Source organism: Oncorhynchus gorbuscha, linkage group LG05 (genome assembly GCF_021184085.1).
Source record: "Oncorhynchus gorbuscha isolate QuinsamMale2020 ecotype Even-year linkage group LG05, OgorEven_v1.0, whole genome shotgun sequence".
Classification (NCBI taxonomy): domain Eukaryota; kingdom Metazoa; phylum Chordata; class Actinopteri; order Salmoniformes; family Salmonidae; genus Oncorhynchus; species Oncorhynchus gorbuscha.
Genome location: NC_060177.1, coordinates 25,056,445 through 25,078,703, shown reverse-complemented (window position 1 = coordinate 25,078,703; position 22,259 = coordinate 25,056,445). Strand labels below are relative to the sequence as shown.

General features: G+C 42.1%; 1 protein-coding gene across 4 annotated transcripts in view; it reads right to left on the bottom strand.

The window, feature by feature from the left end:
- Positions 1-3,534: 3,534 nt before the first annotated feature.
- The window catches only part of LOC124035736 (AP-1 complex subunit gamma-1), a 27,530-nt gene continuing 8,805 nt past the window's right edge, over positions 3,535-22,259 (bottom strand). For 2 of the 4 annotated variants that reach the window (XM_046349352.1, XM_046349354.1), the window contains exons 2-23: positions 20,830-21,033; positions 19,347-19,471; positions 18,504-18,645; positions 16,856-16,952; positions 16,098-16,174; positions 15,628-15,636; positions 14,786-14,881; positions 14,610-14,690; positions 13,340-13,494; positions 13,126-13,239; positions 12,813-12,953; positions 12,186-12,240; positions 11,795-11,917; positions 11,470-11,559; positions 11,216-11,340; positions 10,983-11,087; positions 10,728-10,869; positions 10,014-10,140; positions 9,600-9,695; positions 9,221-9,381; positions 8,939-9,037; positions 3,535-8,777 (exon numbers count right to left, since the gene is read on the bottom strand). In XM_046349352.1, the coding sequence (XP_046205308.1) occupies positions 8,676-8,777; positions 8,939-9,037; positions 9,221-9,381; positions 9,600-9,695; positions 10,014-10,140; positions 10,728-10,869; positions 10,983-11,087; positions 11,216-11,340; positions 11,470-11,559; positions 11,795-11,917; positions 12,186-12,240; positions 12,813-12,953; positions 13,126-13,239; positions 13,340-13,494; positions 14,610-14,690; positions 14,786-14,881; positions 15,628-15,636; positions 16,098-16,174; positions 16,856-16,952; positions 18,504-18,645; positions 19,347-19,471; positions 20,830-21,030 (2,463 nt within the window). In that variant the 5' untranslated portion in view covers positions 21,031-21,033 and the 3' untranslated portion in view covers positions 3,535-8,675. Of the gene's footprint in view, positions 8,778-8,938; positions 9,038-9,220; positions 9,382-9,599; positions 9,696-10,013; positions 10,141-10,727; positions 10,870-10,982; positions 11,088-11,215; positions 11,341-11,469; positions 11,560-11,794; positions 11,918-12,185; positions 12,241-12,812; positions 12,954-13,125; positions 13,240-13,339; positions 13,495-14,609; positions 14,691-14,785; positions 14,882-15,627; positions 15,637-16,097; positions 16,175-16,855; positions 16,953-18,503; positions 18,646-19,346; positions 19,472-20,829; positions 21,052-22,259 lie in introns of all 4 variants that reach the window. The other 2 variants (XM_046349353.1, XM_046349356.1) reach the window with 2 other exon arrangements.

Below are 22,259 nucleotides of genomic sequence, written 5' to 3'. Positions count from 1 at the left end.
CTTTAAAATTGTTTAACTTGGGTTAAATGTTTTGGGTAGCCTTCCACAAGCTTCCCATAATAAGTTGGGTGATTTTTGTCCCATTCCTCCTGACAGAGCTGGTGTAACTGAGCCAGGTTTGAAGGCCTACTTGCTCGCACACACTTTTTCAGTTCTGCCCACAAATGTTCTATGGGATTGAGGTCAGGGCTTTGTGATGGCCACTCCAATACCTTTACTTTGTTGTCCTTGAGCCATTGTTGTGTCTTTGGCTATGCCGGATTAAGTGATGACATGCTATTCTATAAAATAATATGACCTGATTCAGCTAATCATGTAAATGTAATTAACGAGAGTCAGTCACCACAAAATAATATTTATAGAGCTGTTATCTTCCGAATAAACTCTTAAAGACCTAGTAATATTTTACATCAATAGCAGTCAATATTAATCTTCATCTTAATTCAGTCTCATCTGAAAGTTGTAAATTCTTGGTTATCTGCATGAATTCTGGCTAACAAGTTGAATCAGCAATACAAAATTGGGTTTAATTATTTATTTACTAAATACCTAACTAAATCACACAGAATTACACATACACATATTTAAATCATAACTTGATTACAAATTACGTCATAAAGGAAAACGTCCCTAGCGGGTGGAACAGATGACAGCTGGTTATACAAAAGGGGCTGGGTTTGAGTGAAAGAGCGGGAAGACTGAGGAACAAGGGGCGAAGCTGTTCTATCGTAAATACAGTATCTTATGCATTCTAAATTACCGCCCATTTGGAAAAGGAAAATGCAATAAATATTTACTCTCAACCTTCGGTAGGTTGGTGGTAGATGGAAGCCCGTGTTGCGAAACCAAGTCCTTTGAATAATTTCTCTACTGGTAAATTGAATATGTTGTAGTAACATCGTTGTGTGGTAGACGGCATACTCTGTCTGTTCCTTCCTAACCCTCTTTTAGAACGGCTGTTGCTAACTCAACGGCTAGGAGGTATCACTTCGGTAGAGAATAAGAGTTCAAAGTTCATACCATTCGCAACCAAAGCTCACACTGATGTTGGCTTCGTTCTGTAGTTCTTAACTGAACCATTCTAACATCGGACCGTCGTCCTCACGTCTTCGGAACAGGAGGTTATATTGTTGTCAAGGCTTTATATAGGACGGGATTTTGTGAAGCGTACCAGTCCCTCCTGCAGCAAAGCACCCCCACAACATGATGCTGCCCCCCTGTGCTTCACGGTTGGGATGGTGTTCTTCGGCTTGCAAGACTCCCCCTTTTTTCTCCAAACATAACAATGGTCATTAAGGCCAAACAGTTCTATTTTTGTTTCATCAGACCAGAGGACATTTCTCCAAAAAGTCCAATCTTTGTCCCCATGTGCAGTTGCAAACCGTAGTCTGGCTTTTTTATGGCGGTTTTGGAGCAGTGGCTTCTTCCTTGCTGAGCGGCCTTTCAGGTTATGTCGATATTGGACTCGTTTAACTGTGGATATAGATAATTTTGTACCCGTTTCCTCCAGCATCTTCACATGGTTATTTGCTGTTGTTCTGGGACTTTTCACATCAAAGTACATTCATCTCAGAACACTTCTCCTTCCTGAGCGGTATGACAGCTGTGTGGTCCCATGGTGTTTATACTTGCGTATTATTATTGGTAAAGATTAACGTGGTACCTTCAGGCGTTTGGAAATTGCTCCCAAGGATGAACCAGACTTGTTGATTTTCCCATGATGTCAAGCAAAGAGGCACTGAGTTTAAAGGTAGGCCTTGAAATACATCCACAGGTACACCTCCAATTGACTAGAATGATGTCAATTAGCCTATCAGAAGCTTCTAAAACCATTTCATAATTTTCTGGAATTTTCAAAGCTGTCTAAAGGCACAGTCAACTTAGTGTATGTACATTTCTGACCCAGTGAAATTGTGATAGTGAATTAAGTGAAATAATCTGTCTGTAAACAATTGTTGGAAAAATGACATGTCCTAACCGACTTGCCAAACTACAGTTTGTTAACAAGAAATTTGTGGAGTGGTTGAAAAATGAGAAACTCCAACCAAAGTGTAAGCTTCTGACTTCAACTGTATCTTTCAAGAAAGCACCATTCCTACTTGCATGTTCCTTCATGACTTCTCCCTTGAGTTGTCCTCTTGAGAACTGAACTTATAGCAATGTTCAGCCAATGGGTTCATCAGCAGACATCAACATACCACAACTGTAAAAGCAAACAGGTGTGTTAAAGTGGTGCATGAGAGAATCCTGTCACTTCTATTCCATCTGGACCACTGTTGATTGACTGCCATGACTTGGCGTCTTCCACTACTGTAGTTTGTTAGGCTCACAGAAAATCAACTCCCAGCCCACACTGAGGCACGTTTAACAGCTTGGTCTTGTTAAGGTTCCTCAAATTCTAATCAAGAATCTCTGACCTAAGAAACTACTCCCGTGGAAACAGATACTGGAACAGTTAAACTTCGATCGGCATTCTCCTTGTTTGTACGCTGCTCCAACCGCACTGTGACTCAATCTAGTTTAGTAGGACAAGTAGCCTATGTATACTGAAACATGTCAGGCTATGTTAAGCTGAAAACGTCTGTGTAGGCCTGTTCTAAATCAGTTATGTAGGTGAACCCCATTTTTGTAACTATACTGAACAAAAATATAAGTGCAACAATTTCAATGATTTTGCAGTGTTACAGTTCATAAAAAGAATGCCAATTGAAAAATTAGACCCTAATCTATGGATTTCACATGACTGGGAATACAGATATGGTCACAGATACCTTTGGAAAAAAAAAAATAGGGGCATGGATCAGAAAACCAGTTGGTCACACCAGATACTATTTGCCTCATGCAGTGCAGCATCTCCTTCGCATAGATTTGATCAGGCTGTTGATTGTGACCTGTGGAATGTTGTCCCACTCTTCAATGGCTGTGATAAGTTTCTGGACATTGGAACACGCTGTTGCACATGTTGATCCAGAGCATCCCAAACATGCTCAATGGGTGACATGTCTGGTGAGTATGCAGGCCATGGAAGAACTGGGATATTTTCAGCTCCCAGGAATTGTGTACAGATCCTTGTGACATGGGGCTGTGCATTATCATGCTGAAACATGAGGTGATGGCGGTGGATTAATGGTACGACAATGGGCCTCAGGATTTGTCAGTGACTGTCCATTCAAATTGTCATCGATAAAGTTTGTTGTGTGCAGCTTATGCCTGCCCATACCATAACCACACCATTGGGCATTCTGTTCACAACGTTGAAATCAGAAAACCACTTGCCCACACAACGCCATACATGTGGTCGGTGGTTGTGAGGCCAGTTGGACATACAGCCAAATTCTCTAAAACAGCGTTGGCTTATGGTATAGAAATGAACATTCAATTCTCTGACAACAGCGCTGGTGGGCATTCCTGCAATCAGCATGCCAATTGCACCCCCTCAAAACATGATTTCATCTCATGAAACCAACACTTTACATGTTGCGTTTATCTTTGTTCAGCGTATAAGAGTTGATAAATGAATGAGTCCGGTCAAAATTTTGTTTGACTTTTTATTTATACTCTTGATCATCATTTCCTCCAACCCAAAAGACAATAATACACAGCATAAGTCTAAAATATCCCATGTAATTTACAGCCTTCTCAGCTTTAAATCATCATCATCATTATTCATATTTTCAGTCCATTCACACCCACCTTGAAGACATGGGACTCATTCAGTTCAAAAGGTTAAACCTGTCTGGAAAAGGGAATTTCAAAAAATGTTTTTTCCTACCCTTCTCAAATCAGATATGTTGTCGTATAGTCGGGATAAATCTGAGGGTTACATATTCAGATTCTCTTTCAAAAGTACAATGGACGCTTTATGATTTCACAGGGAACGGGATAATAGTGGCTAAAGTCAAATGTGCCTTCAAACCCCTTTACACACGGAGAATTCACCTGGCCAAATATAGAAGTAAAAAAACAATTACATCTGAATGAGTGGTGTGCACTTTTAACCCCTTCCACCACCAACAAAACAAAAAAACATTTTCAAATGTACAACCCAACAAGGTGGTGTGTTGGATTTGTTGAAAAATGGGACCTTTTCTTGCATTTCAAAAAGAGGATTACTTAGAGTAGAAATGACACTATTTACATTGGTTCTCACATGCAGCTCTGAAGTTGTGAATGAAAATCCTTGCAGCCAATTTCATGTCCTTACTAGGTGACTGTAGCAAGACATGCCAACACACTCATATTTTTACACACACACACACACACACACACACACACACACACACACACACAGGCTGATTAGACAAACAAAACGCTTCAAAAGCTGCTCAGACCTCTGAAGGGTTCTTGACTTTACAAATGTCCTTTTTACAGATGCAGTGTCCAAACCAATGAGATTTCACCTTCATATGCATTTCTCATTTAAAACTATATGGGGGTACTGGATCCTTAAAAGTATTAACTGGTCAAACATGATTGATGGAATCGAACCGATAAAAACAACATTCAACCCAAGGTACAAGAATAAGATCTTTCCCTTCCCTACAGCCTTCTATCCTGACCAGCTCCCCCTTGTGGAAATGAGCTCACAGCACAGCTAACATGCAGCTTCAGCTCAGTGTTCTAGTTGTCTCATATCACAAGAACAGGTTAAGCAGCACTGCATTAAGATCACAGGTCTCCTGAAAAGAATGTAGACACAAAGGCCATACACACAGCAGAGAGATCAGCCTCACACTTCAGTCCTGATTTTTTAATTGGATTTCAATAAATAGAAAGGATCATATTTCCTCTAAGAGAGCCTGAACTTAAACTGCCCCGCCGGCCCGGTCCCTGTAACAGAACCAGGCCTATTCTCTGCTCTCTTTGAGCCGTACAAACCAGTCCATAAGACGGGTTCCTTAATGCAGTCATCAGGAGCGATGAACAGACCCAGGAAGATTGGATGATGACAGGCAGCCAAGAGCACATTGTATCTGTCAACCACACGAGGGGACAAGGCCTTACGACTTAATGAACCATATCCACCACACAGATTTAACTTCTCATAGCCTGAGAATACTCAGGATATTCAATCCCCATCTTACAATAAAAGGTACGTGCAACAGCATCACAAGGGTAAAAAAAAAGACCTCACTCAACACTTCAGAGAAACTCTGGGCCCATTCTCACGTCTCTGAAATCCAAGACAATTAACGTGGGGAGGTGAAATGCCAGATGAATGGGGAGAGAATCTATAGGACTGGAGAAAAACAGAATGAGACTTAAAGGGGGCCAACAATGAGAATCGCTCTCTTAGAAGGACCATGTGCACTGTAGGTAGGTCATCCGTTATTTAATTAGCTAGCATGACTGACAACATTAATTTTCTCCAATTACTTTTGCTGGGGAGAGAAAAAAACGATAAAGCACATTACAGGCCAAGGGAGGCGTTACAGCCTCTTAGCAAGAGGCCTACTCCTCTTAAGGGGCATATGAAAATAGATTAGGCCTTTTAGAGGACCACGGATACCGACACGGTGCCACCTCGGTCACTGTGCAGCACTGTGTTCAGCTCACAGACCTCTCAGTAGTACAGTACATCCCTCACAGACAACACCAGTTCTGCCCAACCAAACCTTAAGAGGACATGTATAAAAACCAATAGCAGCCTAATCACCCACTAAAATCTGCAGGAAAAAAAGATGCATCCAAACTTATGAAGTGGATGCAGCTCATTTGCATCGTTTCAAGATGATTCTTTTTTTACATGTATACAATTATAGTCCTTAGCTAATTTGTGTAAGTCTTCAAATGGGGTTTTATTTCATTTGATCATCTTCTGTGTTGTTTCGTTTTACAATAATATACAATGTACAGGCAGCCGATTATATATATTTTGTGATGACTGATGAAATAGGGAAGTCTTTTCTTTAGACCATATTTTAGACTAAGACCTATTAAGACAATATACACCGTGAGTAATTGGAAGTCTTAGAAAATGGTTGGTATCTAAAAATAAAAAGGGATGAAAGAAAGGATATTTGACTAACCTTAAAAGCCCTCAATATATACAGAAAAACCCAAAATAGCATTTAGTCAACAACAGAAAAAAGATGACTAATAGAATGAAGATCATTTTCTCCATATACACATATCATTGCTCAAAAATATTTCCAACGCCAATAGCATCTCCGATTTGGTCACAAAAGTTTGATAGTGTAGCATAGTGAATATCAATAAGCATATAGTGTGATTGAACATCTGACGGTCTGAACACATACAGCATCATGGGGCAGCGAAGCGAGTTAGTAATGAGATGTCCTACAGGTGCCCACTTGATTGCAGATCATACAGAAGACTAAATACAGCTCTCCAGGTACTGTGCTGTTGATAGTTAACAGGAAGAGAAAACATTGTGAGGTATTCAGGTTAATGTTTCCGACAGCTTGGTCGGGATTCTGATTTGGAGAAGTATGACAGCCAAGGAATCACACCAAGCTACACTGATGTCAGACTACATCATTTCCACTCTAAATGCTAGAAACTCAGTGTGAGATGTCAATAAAATAAAAAGGGCACATTCTTCTTCGACTCCTACCTTCCATCCAGCCTGTCTGTCTGTCTTGCCTGCTCTCTAGTCAGGATATAACCCACAATAAGCACTCCCTGACACACAAACCCTCGTCACACAGATCAGATGAGACCAGTTTAGGGACTTCCCATCTAGTTATGTCAAAAGGCACATCATTTTGATATCAGACAATAATGTTTAAGACAAATCACTGCAAAAAAATACAAATAATCATACTACCACAAAAATAGTGCCAACAAAATGGCCAGCGCCCTCAGAGAAGACAGCCACAGAAAAAGCCTGCAAAGAAAAAGCATTCAGTGCATATAACTACATTCAAAATAGACTTAATGTACATGTCGTCTCTAGGCTGGCTATGTCCAGCCAGGTTAATAGAGATATTTTGACGACCCAAAGCTGTAAATCTTACATTTCCGGTTGTTTGTTCAGATGCATGGAAGATTCAGTACTTCCAAAGTTAATGTATTCAATGAAACTATGTTTAAGGATTTTCCATGAACTAAGATGCGTCTCAGACCTGCACTGATATTCGATATCCATATTGCTTCAATAACCTCAGCTTGATCTAAGCAAATAACCGTTGAATTTAACAAGATTGATGGAAGAAACTGTAAATAGTGCCCATCTAGGTGGGGGAAACGGTGCTATACAGGGCAGTCAAACAAAGTAGAAATGTCCATCCTCTAGATTCCACCTCAGAAAATAAACTTTTACAAGATGCGCCATGCTATGGCTACCACACTGCTGACCAAACTAAAGAAAATGGAACCATACTCTGTGTTAGCCAGCCCATGACAAACAAATACACTCCAGCTTTCGAAATATGCACTTTAGCCATTTACAGTATCTCAACCCTGCTGAGAGGACTCTCTGGCAAAACCAAGGTGAATGGGATTCAAACAACTCTCAAACTGATTTCAACAGAGAAAACTGATGTAATTCAAAATGACTCCACACATCTTTTGCCTTTTAAATCACTCATGAGATGGAGGGTCAAATTAAGTTAACCCCAAAATGAATGAGTGCTCTGCGTCTTTAAAATCTTTCTGCTGCCAAAGTTAATGGATGTAAAAGAGCAGACCAGGTACAACTGGGAAAAGTCATAATGTGAATGTTTGTATAATCTTTAACGCAGGACTAAAATCTGGCATAATTTGGTCAGCTGCGTGATGTAGTTGTGAGTCCACACGTATTAGAAATTGGGAGTTGCAGTTTGCGAAGTCTCCACCCTTGCAAAAGGAAACCCTTAACCAAAGCTCCCCACTTCCACCAATTTCCCCACACAAGCGAATCAGTTAAAAGTTTAAGCACCGCCTTCGACCAATCCTGATACATCCAAATAATCAGTGACGAAAACTGATTCTACGCATTCCATCCCAACAGATTCTTCGGTTTATACCCAGAATCTGTTCATGAGAGATTAACCTTTGTATTGCAACGCGAAGACCTTGCATTTGAAGCATAGAGCTGGAGATCTTTATAATAGAAGGTGTTATAGTCACTTTGGAGAACAAACTAGATAAAATACTGAGAGCCAAAGTACTCCAAGTTTACAAACCCAATTCGGGAAAGTGGTGAATGGACAGTGTGCAAATTTCATAGAGTTAATTAAGTTGCACCTCATTCAGACTTGAAAATAGGTACAAAAAAATATATATATACCCATGTTAAATTCCTGTAAGATTAAAAACATGAAACAAAAGAAAAAACAGACTGCTTAATCAAGTGCTCATTGTCAACAGCTCTTTTCTATGGTGGCTTAGAGGGGTGGGCATACCACAGAGAGTGCAATGTGTGCGTACGTGCATTAAGAGGGCGAGGAGATGGAAATAGTGGCAACTGCAAAGCAGACAGATTGAGGTGAAACCAATCAAGGAAAAGAAGGGTTAGTAAATGAATATGTTTTCACATATTTCTGGTGATGCCTATCGTCATTGCTGTCGTTGTTGTGGTTGTCGTCATCATGGTCTTCATACCATTGTTTTTTTGTGTTTGACATTCCGCTGCTTCCCATGCAACCCCAGGGCAGCAGTCTGCAGTGATGTCAGAGAATCTTTCCCATAGTTCCCTTGGCGGGGTCTTTAAGCGCGAGAGGGCACGGTCATCATTGCCAGGACTGAGGAGGGAAGTTGTTGACCTCGGCCAGATCTTGGACAGGTGAGCCTTTGTGGGTGTACGTCAGCTTGACCCTCATGCGGAGTTGTTGCTGTAAATCATAAGACATGTTTATTAAAGCAATATGAACTACTCAATGTAGAGCTGAACTCTATAGGAGCCCTCTGCACTAAATTCCTCTGATCGCACCAATAGATCAGGAAACTAAATAAGAATGTGAGGAAGATGAGGACAGACAGGAACATCTCATACCTTCTGTGGGTTGAGAACTCTGATGACCTGTGTGACGCTTCCCTGGTTGAGTGCTGGGACAATATTACTGCTAGGGGACAAGAGCTGCAGCTGGAATGTCTGAAGGAGAGGGACACAGAGCGTAAAAGACTGCTCCTGCCATGTCTGCTTCGTAGGACATACGCCTGCATATTCCCAACTTTGACTAAGCTGTACAATGCTACAGAGGTCAATCATAGAACCACACATATTTTTCTTAATATTACATAGTTATACAAATGTGACTGTCCAGTCATGGCTCACCTTTGGAACTGCAGCCTGGAAAACAAACTCTGTCATGTCAGCCTCGGTGGTGTTGGTGGCGTGGATAGTGATGACTGCTATGTTCGGGTTCGGATTGGCCCTCTCAAAGGTGAACTCTATTTTCAGGCCATTCTTGCTATACGCTGTCATGGGGGGAATAGCTAAAGACAAGAACGCACAAGTCAATACAATTCAGAGTGAAAACGTAGTACCAAACATGATAACCCACAAAAAAACATAGAAACCTGTACAAGGTCACATTGTTTTAAAAGGGATACATAATGACACAGTACTCTACTTGCTGAACAACATGGGAGAGTGGTTGGCTTTGGATCAAATTAGAAATTTGAAAGCTTCACTGATAAGTGCTAGCTCTCACCTGCTGAAATATCATTAAACAGGGGCTGTGAGGAGAGGCCATCCAGGAGGAAGGGGGGCTGGGAGATGGGCACAGAGGGGGCAGGAGCTGGACCACCTAGGTAGGGGGACAACAACACAGGGGGTTAAAATAGGGCACCACAAAGACATAGTGATACCACTGGTGATTGTTCACAAGACAAGTTGATTCCTGAAGTCAAGCAGGATGTGGCGGTTTCTATATGAAGGAAGGTGCAGGCAGGGTGACAGAGAGAATAGGTGGTGAACAGTGAGACACTGCAATGAAAGAAAAGAAACCAATCTAGTTGCCCTGACCAACGTTGGTCCACCTGTGCTTGGGGCTAGAGAGAAAGAAAGTGAAAGTGAGTGAGTGAGTGAGAGAAAGAAAAGAGAGAGAGAGAGAGACTGGTCCTACTAGACAGTGAGAGGTCCCCCAATAGGTCGAGCAGCTCTCCTCCAGCCGAGGCAGGCTTGGTGGGCAGGGTGGTTTGGATCACAGGCACCACATCATTACCTCCCAGCAGGTCTAACAAGTCATTAGCCTGGAACAGAAGAGAAACCAAATAATAAAGCACATGAAGATTGAACCTGTAAAACAGGGAGGATTTGGACAAAAACAACAGTGCTCTGAATAACATCTCATTTATACTTTGTCTTAAAACATGACAGATGGTCAAATATTTTGTAACTCAAATCAGAACTCTACAAAGGAAAATGTAGACTGCTTCATATTAATCTGTAGATTGATATGCCCAGCAGTTTAATTTTCCTACCAGCAGGGGTCCTCGTTTGAACAGTGTGTAAAAGCATTAGCAGACTCACTGATTTGTGGACTTTCACCACATGAATAGAAATCTAAACTTAAAGAATGTGTGTGAGTGTACGTGCATGTGCGTTTTAAAGAGCTTAAGTGCTCAATTCAATTTGTATCGCTGAAGATCTGAGCTACAGCTCAATATACATTTTTAATATTTTATTCACGCATCAGCAAAGATTGCATTCACGGTAAAAGCTGCTGCATGTCAGCTCAAATGGAAATGACTTTTAATTGATTCAGCAACACATCGTCTGTGACAGAAAACCTCCCATCAATGGTAAATACAGATTTGTCATGTGACCTTGCCCTCACCTGGTTGGCTGGCTGGGTGACTAGGGGCGGGTGTTTTGTGTCAGGCACCGAGGGCTCTGTCTCCCCATTGGTCTGCACAATCTCTGTAGGGCCATTGGAGGCTGTTTTCTCCATGATGGGCATTCGCTCTAGTAAGGCAGGCCTTCAGAGAGTAAGAGAATAAGAGAGGTAAATTTCCTTGACAAGGAGAAGCACCAATCATTTCTACAGAAAAGTGCTTGTAATGAATGGGAATACATTTGGAGGCATACTCACCTCATGTGATCATATTTCTTGAAAAGTGCATTGTACTCCACAGCTCTCTGTTGCAGCTCCACGTCGATGCTGCTGCCGTATATTGACACCACCTTCTTGATTCGGCTGAAGATTTTAAGACACAAATGTTAACCTTGAGTGTGCGTCATGCCATCCCATTCATTTCAAAGTTAAGGGATAAAAATCATCATAAGCTGTTGGATATTCTCTCTGCTCAACACAGATGGACTTACTTGACACTGCTGAAGCGAGTAGACAGCTTCATGATGGCAGTGAGGGAGTAACCACGGGTTACAGGGGTGGACAAGTTGGACACAAGAAGACCTTCCAAAACATCCAGGACTTCATCCTCTGTCACCTGTTGCAAGCAAAGGGGGAGAAAAAAATATACATTTCGACTTCTTGAGGTCGGCAGTGCACATAGATGTGTTGTATGTAACGTTCTAGATGAAATAGTTGAGGTGATCGAGTGCATCAGGAGGTCTACCTGGATGGGCTCCTCCTCCTCACACTGTCCAGATACCAGCAGGTCTCCATACTCCCCTATACACCAGGATGACACCTGGACCAGTGGTTGCTATGGGAGACAAACACTAATAGATCAGATTCACTGTAACCAGTCCTCATCAGAGAGGAAGGGAAACATCAGCACACTGTTTGCTACTTCCAAATGTGATCTTTAGTGATCCAAAAACGTTTCAATCAACATGTTCTTTGTCAGGTTCCTCTTATTTGTCTGGTTACTGGGCTGTTTCAATGTGCGTTTTCCTCTTATCATACAAGACGTGTGTGTGACCAGAGATGCCTCGGACCTGTGAGATGTCATCCAGCAGGGCTTTGTAGAGTCTCTGCACCGTGTAGGCATGCATCTCCACACTGTTGGTGATGAGCTGGATGAGGTTGGGGACAGAGTCGTCTCGGACATAGCTCCCCGCCTGGACACAAACAGGTGTTAACAGAAACCAGTCTCAAAATGGACAATGAGGTAGATGATCATTTTGTATAAGTCACTTTCAAGACAAGAAACCAAGGGACTTGGGTCACCATGGTAAAAAATAGCAGCGGTTGTCAGATATGATGAGATCATCATTTGTAGTTCAGTCGATGGATCACTCAAGGATTCGTCACTCAACAGTCAAGCATAATGACTTATTTCACCATCGTCTGTGCAAAGAAAAGTATTTGATGAAATTATACATATACCGTTGTCAGGACTCTCATGATGGTGTCAATGTGCCATCTTTTTGAAGGCGCATACCTGTGAAACAGAACACACATCAGTCACCTCTGCATTACACTGAGCAGAGGATCATATAACCAGGAACTGAAAAACAATTGGCCTGCTGTCAGAAAATATGGTATCAACAATGTCATGTTCTGACGATGGATCACTCATTTATCATCATACAGCATTTTAGTAAGTAAGCCACACACATTAACCGGAGGTTGCAGAAACAATAGTTAAATCATTGGAGGTGCACGAGGCCACTGGCTGTAATCTATTCTCGAAGCCTACATTCCTAATGCAAGTAAACTGAGGCATACAGTCAGGATCTGTGTGAACAGCCCACATGCAAAAACTACTGCTGCCATGGCCTCATGCAATCACTACTAATCCTTCTATTACTTCTCGAACCACTACTACAACTGCTGAGCAACGGCCAATACAAAAAGAATGAGGTGGTAAAGACCTACAAGCCGGGATAATGTTGAGAACGGTTTCACATGGTGCAACTGCTTAATGTTGCTATGGAACAAGCAAGAGCCTTCAGATTGGCAAAGCCTGATCTCTACAGCTCTTCCTAACTGGACCACACCCATGAGCCTTACTTCTCTGCAGCCAGGAAGACTCCAGATGCACAGTCCGCTTTGAATTCTGGGTCACAGGAGTCCAGGAAGTAGAGCAGCTCCTTCATCATGCCTCGGATGTTGTTCCCATTCACCAGGGCGAAGCTCAGCTCCATCGCACGCCTAGCGAGGAGAATGAGAGGACGATAAGACAAGGAAATCTCTACATCTTCTGACCCATATCTTGTGCAGATATGCATGTACAGTGACGAGCAAAGTGTTGTACTAGTGTGTTATGTACTAAAGTCTATACTGTATGTCACTCATGTTCTCCTCATTTAGGTGTAGGTCTCACCTCTTGATGGACACATCCAAGTCTTTTAGACAGTCCACAATGGTGCTCCGATGCCTCTGCACTGCATTGTGGTCCGTCTGTACAGTCTTCAGTAGGGACGTCAGTGCCACATATCTTGAGGGTGGACAGAAAGTCACATTAAGTGTTATATTAACTGGGACTATGATGACCTATGTTCAGATCATTCAGTGAATTAGTTCCCCAAGTGTGTTACCTAATATTTTTGTCATTGTTGAGAAGGAAGCGTCCCAGTATGTTGATGGCCAACACCCTCAATCCACTTTCTGATTTGATGTCCATTATGGTCAGTACTGTCTCATAGAGGATTGCATTTCCTACATTTTTACTGGTCTCTGTGTTGGTTGCCACCTACAAGGGCGAAGAAACCATTAGTCTGATTAGTCATATCTCTAGGGCAGTAAGCCTCGAGTACTCTTGGAACTCTAGGGGCAGTATTGTCATTTTTGGAGGAAAAAAAACATTCCTGTTTTAAACGGGATATTTTGTCAGGAAAATATGCTAGAATATACATATAATTGACAGCTTTCGATAGAAAACACTAACGTTTCCAAAACTGTAAAGATATTGTCTGTGAGTATAACAGAACTGATGTTGCAAGCGAAAGCCTGAGAAAACTCTCATCCGGAAGTGCCCCAGGTTTTGAAAGCGTTGCGTTCCAATGACTCCCTATATGGCTGTGAATGTACCATCAACGAGCTTACGCTTTCTATGTATTCCCCAAGGTGTCTACAGCATTGTGACGTAGTTTTACGCATTTCTGTTGAAGAATAGCCGTATGGGGGCACATTGCGTAAGTGGTCACATGGTGGCTCCGAGAGAGATTCTCACGTAAAGTGCAGAGGTAGCCATTACTCCAATCGGTCCTAGAGAAAAAGGAATTGTCCCGACGGATATATTATTGAAAAGATATTAGAAAAACACCTTGAGGATGGATTCTAAACAACGTTTGCCATGTTTCTGTTGATATTATGGAGCTAATTTGAAAAAAAAAAAAAAATTGGCATTGTGGTGACCGCAATTTCCAGGCGATTTCTCAGCCAAACATGAAGAACAAACAGAGCTGTTTCGCCTACAAAAATAATATTTTGGGAAAAAATGAACTTTGGCTATCTACCTGGGAGTCGTGAGTGAAAACATCCGAAGTTCAAAGGTAAACGATTTAATTTGATTGCTTTTCTGATTTCCGTGACAAGGTTGCTTGCTGCTAGCAAGGCATAATGCTATGCTAGGCTATTATAAAACATACACAAATGCTTGTCTAGCGTTGGCTGTAAAGCATATTTTGAAAATCTGAGATGACAGGGTGATTAACAAAAGGCTAAGCTGTGTTCCAATATATTTCACTCTTGATTTTCATGAATAGGAAGATTTATGTCCGTTGCATTATGCTAATTAGTGTAAGATGATGAAAACGGTCCCGTTCACAGGATGGGGTGTCACTAGAGTATAACCTCTCTTCTCACCTGTGCAAGAATGTCATTCATTGCTTCACTTGAGTCGTCATCACTCCTGCCCAGAATCCGCAATAGTCTCAATATCCGCACCTGCAATGAGGTCAAGGGGCATCACTGACTGGCCTAGCCAAGTTTGTTACAGAAGATCAAATGATTGGCACGAAACACAAGGTCAAAGTTCTCACCTGCAGGAAGGGGTCACTGATGCCAGACACATCATGCTCAGGAGAGTATCCAGACATGATCAGGTTCTTCAGGATTCTCACTAGCTGTGGAACCAACTACAAAAGACCAACAACAGGAGAGGGGTGCCATCAAGGGTCAAGGTCTTTATTTCTGAGGAATTGGTGTCCTACCTTGTTACTGAAATAACTGGACAAATTATTGTGTAGAATGTGCAGTTATTCTTTACATTCTCTTGATTTAATCATCAATGTAACTTACATTTCTGGGTTATGGTAATCAAGACAACATTGATTGTATGAAAACATTCGGTTAGGATGTTGAGTTTTGAAAAGCTAATCGAACTGTGATGTCACATTCAATCACACCTGGATGAAATAGAACCCTCATCCTAATTCTTAACAGGAATGCTAGGCAAGAGTATTCATAGACAAATATATTCACATTGGTGCAAATTTTCTGAAATATATATTTGTACGTATAAAGACACATACCTCCCTTTTAACAAACATAAAACCATCAGTGTCTAGTGAAAACACCAGAGGTGATCAATTGAAAACAGACCCATCATGTTGTTTTCAACATACGGTGGGTGATCAAATGAGTTACACGTTAGGTTAATGATGACACATTGACAATAGTGAGAGATGTCTAAGGAACATTTTAAAAATCCTGTCATGATATCAAAAGAGAACACCAGCATATGACCGCTGTAAAAGTCAAAGAAATCAAAAAGACAAAAGGGAACTTGACGGAACATAGATTTGATTACATCTACGGTGACCATGTGAAGTGATTACTAGTTACAGCATGCACCAGCTATGAAACCAGAATGTACTCTTACCTTCTCATTCTAACACAATGCAGGAATTGTAACAAAGACAAATGACAGAAAAAATACGAGGTAGATGTTAGGGAAGATTCACTTTTAGAGAGCTCAAAGTCATGTTCTGATCATGAACATGAGGGGTGGGAGACTGGCTCAAGGTTGTTATGGCTGTTAAGGGAAAGAGGTACAGAGCCACTAGAGATACAGCGAGGAAATAAGCGAGGCAAGGAGATACGACTGAGACATAGGCCTACTATGAATGTAGAGCAAACCTTAAGGGAAAATGTAATCCAAGGATTCAAAGTGCAAGATATGTTTGAAGTATATCCAAAACAGTCATAGTGAAAGGAAAATGAATACTAAGGGAGAATGAAATGTAGAGTGAGCTAAGGACAAATGCTTAATTAACTCCCTGAAGACTTGCGCTGTAACCCAAAAACTCTTGATAGTAGTAATTTCTCTAATTAGATGGTGGCTATCCATACCTTTCTGAAGTGTAAGAGCATGTCAGGACTTCTTTCACACATTTCAGTGAGGAGGACAACAGAAGTGTGGAGAACACCTTAAGGAGACAAAGAGAAACTAGTTTGAAAACAGCATCCCTGGTGAACCGTAGTAGTTAACAAATTTGCACAAATTTCCTTGCCAATTCCCTGTGAGTGAACGTTTTTGCAATGTCACAGCATTGTTACTAAAATAAGGAACAGTCTATGGGGGAAGCTGTTTGCTGGTTCCGTTGTGGTGGTTTATAGTCTGGATTCTCACTCTTAGTAAGTTCCAGTTTAATGCCATTAAGCCCTATTTTAGCACTACAAAAAAACAACTACAGGTATATATCTAGCATCAACTCACCAAATCCTTACCTTGACCATTGAGGGGAAAACACAAAACTGACCATACAATTTCTAGGGGCAACTTCATCTATCAAACTTGTTTAGAAACATATGTGAAGTGATAACACTGGTTCTGACAAGAGCACCTCTTTATAAAGCTGTCAGAACATCAGCCATTGTACTATGACAACCATCAGTGTCTAGTGAAAACACCTGAGGTGATCAATTTAAAACTGTGAAGGACGCAGCAGCTCCACAGCTCATCAGGACACAGTCATTAATCCAACTCTAGTCACTGAAGGACATTTCAACTGTATAGAGGGCACCAGAATCTTCATTTTACCTGTGAGTGACCAAACCCAATGCTCTCTGTGCAGGACACAGTTGCCCCCAGCCCCCGGTTGTCTCACCGTGGTTCTTCTCACTCAGCAGGTTCTTTGTGGCTGGGAGGAACATCTCCATCAGCTCTGGGACCTTCCTGATGACGTGGACTGCACACAACGCCGCCTGGGGAGAAAATTCTAAATGTTTTCAAAGTCCTCAACTATGACGTGCAAGCGCAGACCTGCCAACTTTAAATCAGTTTTATGACTACGGCTTTAGCGTGGCGGCACCCCCGGATCCCACGACGGTGCACGTGCAGCACCCACACTGCTCAAATCATAGCCCTATATGGTAAAGTGCATTTGCCTATCTTCTGTATACCAACCATACCTTATCACAACATAACTGATCGGCTCAAAACGCATCAAGGAAAGAAAGGAATTCCACAAATTAACTTAAGGCACATCTAATTGAAATGTATTCCAGGTGACTACCTAATGGAATGCCAGGAGTGTGCAAAGCTGTCATCAAGGCAAAGGAAGGCTATTTGAAGAATATCAAATATATTTAGATTTGTTTAGTTTTGATGTCTTCACTATTATTCTACAATGTAGAAAATAGTAAAAATAGGAATCAGTAGATGTTCTAAAACGTTTGAGTGAGAGAGAAATTAATGAAATTGGTGATCTCAATGACACTCAAATTTTTCTAGGTTACATTTTGGTTAATTTTTATTATTAAAATTAATAGGTGTGTGGATAGTCTAGTAAAAACAAACTGGATCCTTAATTTTGTTTGGGGAGAACATTTAGAATAATTCAATTACAGGATGGAATATAGTGGTTTAGCTTACTGTAGGCTGTTTGGAATATGAAACAACTGAACTAGGCCTATATCAGTTTGTTTCAGATCTCCATCCCTGACCTCATCCATCAAGGTCTGACTACTAGGCTACCATCAATCAACATGCCTTGTCATTGGTGAACTGATTACTATCACAACATTACCTACTGTTGACATACAGCTGGATCAAGAGGCCAGATCAACAACTGATTATTATCACAACATTACCTACTGTTGACATACAGCTGGATCAAGAGGCCAGATCAACAACTGATTATTATCACAACATTACCTACTGTTGACATACAGCTGGATCAAGAGGCCAGATCAACAACTGATTAAATCAACATAGGCGTACTAATCTTAACACAGTCTAATATAACTTTCTGTGAAGGACAGTATTAGCAGAACAGCTCTCTCTGCCATGTCTGTTGACTTAACACATTAGTCTTAATGGCGGAAGGAGCTAACTACGAAATAATGGTGGTCACGTGTTTGATTAACACATACAATTTTGGAAAATGTATTCACCAAATAGTTAATTATCCATTTTCCCTACACTTATTCCTCACACATCAGTGGTATCAACGGACAAAGTGGAGAGCTGCCATTCCGCTCGAGGGAGGAAATTAGTAGACTACTACGACTACAGGGGGCGTGCCGGAGTGGAGAGCTAGAGATGTTTTATCCTCGCCAAAGTCCTGATTGGCTCAGCTCCAACTTCAGACGGTTATACCAATAGAAGCGTATTTTAGGGTAGTTTTTCATACCAGCATACTTTGACCTCAAATTGTGTGCAGGTTGGCAGGTCTGCTGACACACATCAAACTAATCACCTGACTAACACTACTTTGTAAAGAGTGAATGTGGGATTAGGTGAGAATTAGGTACCTTTTTCCTCAGGTAGGAATTGGATGTTTTGAGCAGCTTCTCCACCTCTCCAGCCAGGTCTCGACACATCTCCGAGGAGCCCATGCAGCCCAGGGTGCACAAGGCCAGGCCCTGGACATACTGTGTGCTGTGATTCAGATCACTGAGGAAGAATGAGTGGATAGCAGATAATAATAACTTTATATAGTGTATAAAGTAAGAGCTTCACATCATAAAATAAAAGTACTAGCAAAGAAAAAGACTGGGGGAAGGAGAATTAAAAAAAGAGAACTAATTCAAAATCATACATTAAAAGCATCTTTATTAATGTGTGTCTTCAACAGGGATTTAAAAATAGGCACTGAATCTGAAAGCTTGATCTCTGGCAGACCATTCCAAAGTCTAAGGGTCTAAATGGCAAATGCCCGGTCTCCGTTCATTTTCAACTTAGACTTTGGAATGTGGCTGTGTCTCCGTTCACAGGGAGATAACAGATCAGAGATATAGGATGGCGCTGAGATGTAGAAGAGAAAGAGGAAAGACGGAGAGAAGAAAATATAAGATAGACAGGGAGAGGTGGGTAAAAGGGACGACGAAGGAGCAGGGGAGACAGGAAAGAAGAAAAATGTGCACGAGAGCAAGAGATCGAGAAAAAGACGCAACAGCTGATCCGGCAGGTTATGGGGCTGTTTCCATATCCAACATCAGAAGCGCACGCTGCTGATGTGAGCACCACTCATGAGTAACAATTCTCGCAGTAACAGAATACTGCCATTGGTGCACATCACCACCTCCTGCAGCACAGCTCTCATCTCTACACTACAAATAATTGTATGTAGCCAATGCGGTTCTGGCCTGCCTTACTTCTTGATGCAGTTTGTCATTAGTAGATGGACGTCCTGCCTCTCGTCCAACAGTAGCATGGCTCCCAGGTACCCTATCCGCTTGTCAGTGAACTTCTGGGACGCAATCAACTTCAGGCACTCAAGCTGGAAAACAAAATTCAAATAAATTTGAACGTCACATGCGCCAAATACAACAGTGAAATGCTTACTTACATGCCCTTAACCAACAAGTTTTTATTTTTCCCCTAAAAGCATTAAGTAGAAAATGTAAAATAAAAGTAACAAATGATTAAACGGCAGCAGTAAAATAACAAGCGCGCCAATATACAGGGGGTTCCGGTACAGAGTCAATGTGTGGGAGCACCGGTTAGTCGAGGTAATATGTACATGTAGGTAGAGTTAAAGTGACTATGCATAGATTATAAACAGAGAGTAGCAGCAGAGTAAAAGAGGGGTCTGGGTAGCCCTTTGATTAACTGTTCAGGAGTCTTATGGCTTGGGGGTAGAAGCTGTTAAAAAGCCTTTATGACCTCGACTTGGAGCTCCGGTACCGCTTGCCATGTGGTAGAGAGAACAGTCTATGACTAGGGTGACTGGAGTCTTGGGACAATTTTTAGGGCCTTCCTCTGACACCACCTGGTATAGAGGTCCTGGATGGCAGGAAGCTTGGCCCCAGTGATGTACTGGGCCGTACGCACTACCCTCTGTAGTGCCTTGCGGTCGGAGACCGAGCAGTTGCCACACCAGGCAGTGATGCAACCCGTCTGGATGCTCTCGATGGTGCGGCTGTAGAACCTTTTGAGGATCTGAGGACCCATGCCAAATCTTTTCAGTCTCCTGAGGGGAAAAGGCTTTGTTGTGCCCTCTTCACGACTGCCTTAGTGTGTTTGGACGATGATAGCTTGTTGGTGATGTGGACACCAAGGAACTTCAAGCGCTCAACCTGTTCCACTACAGCCCTGTCGATGAGAATGGGGGCTTGTTCGGTCCTCCTTTTCCTGTAGTCCACAATTTGTCTTGATCACGTTAAGGGAGAGGTTGTTGTCCTGGCACCACACAAGCAGGTCTCGGACCTCCTCCCTATAGGCTGTCTCATCGTTGTTGGTGACCACTGTTGTGTCATCGGCAAAATTGATGATGGTGTTGGAGTCGTGCCTGGCCATGCAGTCATGAGTGAACAGGGAGCACAGGAGGGGACTGAGCACGCACCCCTGAAGGGCCCCCTTGTTGAAGATCAGTGTGGCGGATGTTTTGTTCCCTACCATTGCCACCTGTGGGTGGGCCGTCAAGAAGTCCGGGATCCAGTTGCAGAGGGAGGCGTTTAGATCTAGACTCCTTAGCTTTGTGATGAGCTTTGAGGGCACTATGGTGTTTAACACTGAGCCGTATTAATCCGTTCACAAAACTGCTCTCTTCAGCAAGAGACACATTCACTGCCAGAAACAAGACACTCACAGATGTTGGTTAATAAATTAAGAACATAGTGTTATTTTTAAACATACCTGCCCAAAGTGCGCTGGGTAGCCCAGCATGTGCATGTAGAGTAGCTTAGCCACATTTCTACAGCGGTAAGTGTTGTCTTCCTCTCTGAAGGACGAGCGTATGGCAGCACACTCTTTCTGGATCATCTCACGCTCCTCTGCCTGGGTCCGAGCCGTCCGGATGGTCCGGATCAGCTCCCGCAGTCTGATCGGCGCTGGCATCCTCTGGAAAACACAGAGAAACTAAACATGTTGGCACAGGTGGCTTTTTATTTTTTTTTAAACAAGGGCCATACTGCAAAGTCACATTCTAATCTGACAACCAGTAGATGAAAGTAGACCTATGTCATTTTGAAAGTATGGAAAAAAATGACAATAAGATCAGTAACTTTGTTTCTCAAACATGTGTATTGCTTATGGCGTTACTACAGACAAATCCATTAACATGAATGCCTGGGCCGATGTGGGTCCACAGAGCGTCTGTCTTCATGCATTTCTGAGTTAACGTGCAAGTAGCTGGGGGGCTAGTAAAATCACCTGACCACCACTTCTGTCTAGCTCATTATATAGTTATCATTAGGAAGCCATGGGTGCTCACTCATTCTATAAGATAGAAGCATACTCTTGTAATGGTATTTTTGGCAGCATATGTGATTATAAATATTTGAATAGCAAATTAGCATTGTTCTGTGAGTACAGCCTCAAAATGTGACGAGTAAATGGAGAATGCCTTGCTCAGAAGCTTGTGAAGAGAGCACTAAGGTTTCAAACCAGTGGAGGGTGATTAAATATTGAAGGGGCACATGCTTGGAGGTGAGATTACATTCTCCAGTATTAACATGCAGCCACACAGAGGAATAATAACAGGAGCACAGTGCCCCAGTTGTAAAACATCAGCCAGGTACAGACCTGACAAACACAAGAGAACTAACAGGACCGTGCCTCTACGATGTTACTAATGTACTCCCATTCTAACAAGAACGCTGCTCCATGAGAGGATGCATTCAGTATTAAATTATTAGACAAGCATATAATCTCTCACCCCATTAATGGTATGTGTCCGACTCAGAGATAGAGGGATTTGATTTGTTTTTATAGGTAGGCGGCAAGATGACAAATACACTGTACTACTTCCTATTTGATAAGTAGACTTCCTGTGTGTTCTAACACTCACCATCAATCGAGTTCACATTGGTCGTCCCAAAGCCTGTGGTCTCAGAGGCCGGCAAGGTACAGCAAGTTGCTTGTCCTGCGCATTGACCACCTAGTCTGTATGTGCACACTACCACAATCCAGTGACCTCTGGTCAAGAAGCAGCCCGCATGTTGGATCTGTGCACTAGTTGACTAAATTAGTCTCATGCCCATTTCAGAGGATCAAATATACAAACAGGTAAATGAGACCTAGACTGTAAGTCAAGAGTACAGTATGAAGATTGGAGAAGCAGTTTT